At 36.0% G+C, this 6,284-nt stretch overlaps 1 protein-coding gene across 1 annotated transcript; it reads left to right on the top strand.

The window, feature by feature from the left end:
- Window positions 1-1,963: 1,963 nt before the first annotated feature.
- org (oogenesis-related gene) lies at window positions 1,964-5,980 on the top strand. Its single transcript, XM_056448420.1, has 6 exons — window positions 1,964-2,037; window positions 2,126-2,206; window positions 4,536-4,764; window positions 4,833-4,987; window positions 5,056-5,160; window positions 5,805-5,980. The coding sequence occupies exons 1-6, from the start codon at window positions 1,984-1,986 to the stop codon at window positions 5,826-5,828; spliced, it is 648 nt and encodes a 215-aa protein (XP_056304395.1). The 5' UTR covers window positions 1,964-1,983; the 3' UTR covers window positions 5,829-5,980.
- The last annotated feature ends 304 nt before the right edge of the window (window positions 5,981-6,284 follow it).

Raw genomic sequence — 6,284 nt, 5'->3', positions numbered from 1 at the left:
ACATCGTTATTGGGCATCAAAATAGCATTGTTCTTAGACGCTGGCTAGACATTGAATTTTGGTCACCTGACATCACAACCTAAATCTAACCTAATAATAATGTTTTATGACATTGTGTACCTGCTGGATAATAACGAAATGCACTACAGAGTGTTACGTTTACACAGATCCACAAATTACATGAAAATGCATCAGCTTTTTACAGCGTAATACTCACTACTCACTACTCTTGAGTACTTTTGAAAGGTCTACTTTTTACTCATACTCTGAGTAATATTTACAACAGGTACTTTGACTCTACTTGCACTACATTTTTAAGCAAGTAATGTTACTTTTACTTGAATATGATTTTTCAGTGCTCTTTCCACCACTGATTATCATATGTACACATATTATAGCAATGTTGTGTCCAATAGATGTGGCTTTATTATATTAAAATTTTGGGTTTCCACAAAAAAGAGAAACTGAAGAAAATGTAAGAAGTGTTGCAACTGTACCCACTCCACCCTAATTGCATTATTGCATTTAATTCCATAATCATCTTTAACATTTTCCAATAAAACACAAAGTTTGGTCTCTTTTTAAAGAAACATTGTGTTTAAAAGAAAAAAAAGTATAATACAATTTTATATAAAATGGTTATTGTTTTAAACGGTTTATGTTCATTCATTCTTTTTATTCCAGGTCCAATACTAGGTCCAATAGTACAAAAGACAGACAAAACAATACAAACCACACAATATACATTTAAAAAGACAGTTATGCCAATATTTCATCACATGTGACTGAAAACGCACCTCAGTAAGCCTATAGGGTTTATCAACAACATTAAAATGCTATTGTAAGACTTAAAAAATGATCAATCTCTCACCTTACAAAATAATTCAGTTGCACTACACCATCTATGGGCATCACGGTGGCGCAGTTGGTAGCATGCTCGCCTCACAGCAAGAAGGTCCCTAGTACGAACCCCGCAATTCTGTGTGGAGTTTGCATGTTCACATTGTTTTTGCACAGGTTTCCTTTGGGTGCTCCGGTTTCCATCGCAGTCCTAAATTGGCTAAATTGGCTGTATGTGTGTGAAAGTGTGTGTATGGGTGTTTCCCAGTGATGGGTTGTGGAATGGCATCCGCTGCGTAAAACATATGCTAGATAAGTTGGCTGTTCATTCCGCTGTGGCGAACCCTGATGAATAAAGAGACCAAGCCGAAAAGAAAATGAATGAATGATACACTATGTTTTTTAAGAAAATCCTCACACAATCATTGTATGCAACCTGCAGCTTATGGAGACTCTCCTTTTAAAAATTATACCACAGAGGAGCTGTGTATAAAGAACTGCAATAAGTTCTAAAGAGGTTTACCTTAACCTGCTCTGAACACAAATAAAATGTCCTCACCAGCATATTTGCTTGAGCATATAACTTTCAAATTTCACATCTGAGGTTCATTAGTGTTTAGTATGATTTATTGTATTGCCATTCATTTTCAGTCATTTTGAATTGTGAACAGTTTTTTTTTCAGGATCATTAAACCTTTTGAATTGTAAGTGTTCATGTCATTCTGATGAAACTCGCACTTAAAACAATCTGTCCTACATGAACAAACAGATGGAATATTTTATGGACTGTTTATAATATATATTTTTAATTTAGGCTATTGTTTGTTTATTATTTGCATTATTTTTGTTCTGCTAAATTTTAAAACTGAATATATGTTATAGTAACTTGAAAAATAGTGTATACTGGTTTACCAAAATCATTTTTTGTTGTTGTAATCAGTGTCCATTTTGTTTTCGTATTTAATGTAGTATACTTTACGCAGTAGCCTACTCATTCAACGTCTCCACCACGCATTCGGTCACGCGCACAATCCTGAGTGGGCCTGAACACCCACGTGTTTTAATTAGCACGTGCGTGCTTGCTTGTAAATTGGCGGGGGAATCGCGTCAGAGAATTGTTGGATTAACCCGGAGAACATCAAGATGACTGACCAGTGCAACTACGCCGTTGAGTCTGAGAACGCTGAGGGTCAAGAGGCAAGTTTAGTTAACTATGTTTCTCCCACCGAGACTAGTTTATGTGATTGAACAGCGTTTGTAAAGACGGTAATTCTGTTCTCAACAGAAGAAAGCTGTGGCGAAGAGAAGAGGAGCCGTGTCCGCTGTCTTCTGTCGGATTTCACAGTTCTGGCCAGTCAGTTTAACAGTGAGTAACACTCCAATGATTGGGGGCGGATGGGGAATCTGTGGTAATCATGCGATTTTATAGTGGTACTGAGCAGGTGTCCGATTCGAGTAGTTTGTTTATGCCTTTATAATGTCATGTTGTTAGCAATTAGGTCGTCAGTTTGTTTGATCAGCCTGCTGAAGCGCTTGAACACTGATTTTTAGATTAATGCTTTTCTTGTTTCAGGCTATTAATGGGACATTCAATCATAAATGTACGTTTTCATTTGTAAAAAAATGTAATGGTCTGGTTTAAGCTTGTCGTCCTCTAATAATAATAAAAATCATACAAAACAAGCATAAAATCAGACAATTCAATGATAAAACGCATCCTTGACCATTGTCAGCTCTCACTTAATCTCGGAACCTTAAAGGTGTATTGCACGAATTTTATGTTAAATTTAATGCAACTGTGACCGGACTATCAGAAACGTAAGCACAATTGTAGATTTTTGTTCATTTATATTTGTAGTATTTATTTGTAGAACTTTGTTTAGAATTTCATGTTTTTAATCAATTGTGAACGTGACTATATGATTATTGTCCGTGTAAATGGCGTCGTGTGCATTTACTTTTAAAAGCATATGAGTACTTGGCAATCAAAACAATGATAGTGGACCAGATATGTAGTGCTGCATTTTCAGGTGCTTTGTGGATCCGTTTGAGTGACAACTTGTCTGTGGTTTGACGTTATCTGAAAAGAAAGTTAGTTTTACACTTTATTTTTATTTTTTTTTACGACCATGTGATACCAATACAATTTTCAAATGAATCAAGATCACTACCAAAATGAATAAATTAAAACCCTGAACTAGCTTAAGCTACTAGGGCTGCTCCAAAATAATCATGATTATGATTTTACCCAGAATGATCATAATTGGAATCACAATTATTCAAAGCAATGTACAATTAGTCAAAATTATTCGACCTCCTGTGAAATAATAATAATAATAATAATAATAATAATAATAATTATTATTATTATTATTATTATTCATTCACTTTCTTTTCGGCTCAGTCCCTTTATTAATCTGGGGTCACCACAGCGGAATGAACTGCCAACTTATCCAGCATATGTTTAAGCAGCAGATGCCCTTCCAGCCAAAACCCATCACTGGGATTATATATATAATTTTTTTTTTTTTTTTTTGATTGCCTGCAGAAGAAACTACTCTTATACAATGACTTGCCTAATTAAGCCTTTAAATAGCTAGATAAAAGAAATCAGTTTATAGAAATTAGTTAGTAAATCTATGTTAAGAAATGTGTTCCGTTAATCTTTCCGTTAAACAGAAATTGGGGGAAAAATATAAAGGGTTGCTAATAACTCAGGAGGGCTAATAATTCTGACTTCAACTGTATATATGTTTATTATCTGCCCTGTAAATAAGGAAAACTATGAAAGCATCTTTACTGCAAGAAAAAAAAAACTTAAAAGGAAAAAAAAAAAGATATAGATAGACAAGTTCAAGAGCAGCGAGTGATTTCTCCTTTAGTTGTTTGATTTAAAAACAGTCGGCAGCAGGAATATTGCGCACTGTCACCTTAAGAGCAGTACGGTACTCATTTATGATTTCACTTTCACACCTCTTTTAATTCTCAACTCGTTTACTACATAAACTAGTTATTGAGTTAATATCACTAACCACTGCGTTTTGACACAAATTTGCATGTATTTGACCATTAAAGCACTTGCATTAAGATGACTCTAGATGTGTGCTCTGAGGCTGGACACATACACTAAACAGCATGCGATCTCTTTCATGCTTTTAAAAACATGAATGATTCGAACGTACATCAATGAACGATGCGCATCCCGTGCTGCAAAATTTACGTTACAGTACATGCTTGTAATTTTCACATGAAATTTGATCTTTGCAGAGCAACAAATGTACACCTGGAAAGAGGCGGTATGACGCAATAATTGACGAATAATCTTGATGATTTATTCTTTTTTTTTTTTTTTTTTTTTTTTTTCATAATCGCTAAAAGCCAAAATTGAAATCGAAACGGAATTTCGATTAATTGCACAGGCTTCGCTACTATTAGGAAACCTTTTTTTTGCACTTGAATAAACTTTCAATGAAAAACAGTGAGTTATTTTATCCATTTATTTTGATTAACTCTTTAAGTGCACTTCTTGAAAATATATATTTTTGGCCCACATCTTGTATTGAATAATATGCTGACACAACTCTGCTAAATGGTAATAAGCAATTAAAATAATAAAAGGTCAACCAGGTGGTTATGATGCCTGTTAAACGGACTTCAACTCTGGACTTCAGTAATCTCCCATGTCTTGTCTTCAGATGCGGGCTCTCCGTGGCTTGTGGTCGCTGTTTGGATTCTCCACACCAGTGAAGGCAGTCTCCCCGGCCAGTGAGGACAAAAGCGGCTCACCTAATGAAAGGCAGTGCAGAGCTGTCCGGAAGCGTCTCCATAGGGTCACACGGATATTGTTGTCCATCCTGCCCCGGCGCATCCAGAGCGCTCTGGGTTATCCAGTCTGCACTAGCATCGGCTGTGCTGTGTCTCCAGGTACGTCAATCCCATTTCTTCAGACTTAAACCACACCTGCTGCATTATTTAATTCATTTCTACTTTAGAGGTGCGCTGCTCCCCTACCAAGCCTTGTGGCAAAGGCAGCAAGAGAAAGCAGGACGACCTGGATGAGGACGAGGAGGTGGAGCAGCAGTCGTGGGTAGAGGCTCTCACTCAGGAGCTGGCAGAGGAAGACCACGTCGCTGATCCCGACTATGAGGTTTGATTGATTTTTCTTTTGGCATTTTGCGCTTGTCAGTTTTCGGGGGTACTCATGTTCTCCTGCAGCCCAGTGCGGTAGAGACGGACAGTGAGGAATACCGGTCCCACAACGACACTGAGAGCGATTTGGAAGTAGAGAAGGGCGTCGTGGTCATCAAAGATTTGGAAACGGTACAGTTCTATTTACTCACCTCCCCTTTTTGTTTCCGTAGTTTGTGGTTTCACTGGTGTTTTTGTTTGGTTATGGGTATAAATTAATTTATGGGACCTTTTATCTCTGCTCGGTCAAATTTTGGTGTTGCAAATTCACCTCTTACAGTTAAACCCTTATCTACTATTTGGGATGTTTTCATCTACTCTGGGTTGATTTGAGTCTAAGGGTGCTTTCGGCATTTAAAGAGTTAAAATCCTGTAATTGAGCAATTTAGTAGTTTTGATCCAGAATGAGGTTTGATCTAACAGATTTATGCGAAAAAATTGACTTGTTTTTTTTTTTTTTCTGATGCATAATTTACAAAATAACAATTTACATAATTTATAAAAAAAAAAAAAAGTTTAGTTCAGTGGATGTTTTCATCCTGAACATGACAAAAGGGTAGTCAATTTGAACCGTGCACAAGGATTAATGATGTATTTGTAATTTTTAAATGATCTATTCAAAATTGTTTGTATCTTCAATAGGCATAATGTACCATAATTTAGAACACCAATCCAGATGATATCACTTCAGACTATTCAAAAACATTTAATACATTTATTTGTCTGTTATATATAAATTTGTAATGTGTGTTTAAGCCATGTGTTTCTGCTTTCAGGTAGTTCCATCTGAGGCCCAGTGATGGCAGTGTGTGCTAATGTTAGTATGCAAATTCAAAGTATTGTGACCGGTTCCGGAGTGTTTGTCTTTCTGGCCAGCTCTTTTGATTGCTTCCCAACATGCTGCTTATCTTCAGTTGAGTTTTGTAGTTTTTGTATGCGTTTTCTGTGTTAAACTTCCTAATAAAAGTGTTTGTAGTACATCTTGTTTGAAATGTCCTTCACTGTTTGGCCAGTGGATGGCAGATGGTCACCTAGTTTGTTTGATGGACTTGATGCACCAAAACTTTACAGGCTTTCAAAAGGTTAAAAAGATTGCATGTTATGTACAGAATATGCACACATGTAATGCAAGTGACCCCATATGAATTTTCTAACAGTTTATACAATAAATAAATCTGAACATTGTGCATACAAAGGTTTTATACAAAGAGAATGCATAGTGTTTTTATTTTTTATATTACATATTTTAATTACTT

Source organism: Danio aesculapii, chromosome 22 (assembly GCF_903798145.1).
Source record: "Danio aesculapii chromosome 22, fDanAes4.1, whole genome shotgun sequence".
NCBI classification, from domain to species: domain Eukaryota; kingdom Metazoa; phylum Chordata; class Actinopteri; order Cypriniformes; family Danionidae; genus Danio; species Danio aesculapii.
Note: the sequence above shows the minus strand (reverse complement) of the source record. Positions and strands in the feature narration are given on the sequence as shown.

Bases quoted from the DNA above. Each gene is read 5' to 3' on its own strand.
- org (XM_056448420.1), top strand. From the start codon at position 1,984: ATGACTGACCAGTGCAACTACGCCGTTGAGTCTGAGAACGCTGAGGGT. The intron at 4,765-4,832 runs GTACGTCAATCC...TTTCTACTTTAG, and splicing joins CGGCTGTGCTGTGTCTCCAG to AGGTGCGCTGCTCCCCTACC. The intron at 4,988-5,055 runs GTTTGATTGATT...GTTCTCCTGCAG, and splicing joins TCGCTGATCCCGACTATGAG to CCCAGTGCGGTAGAGACGGA.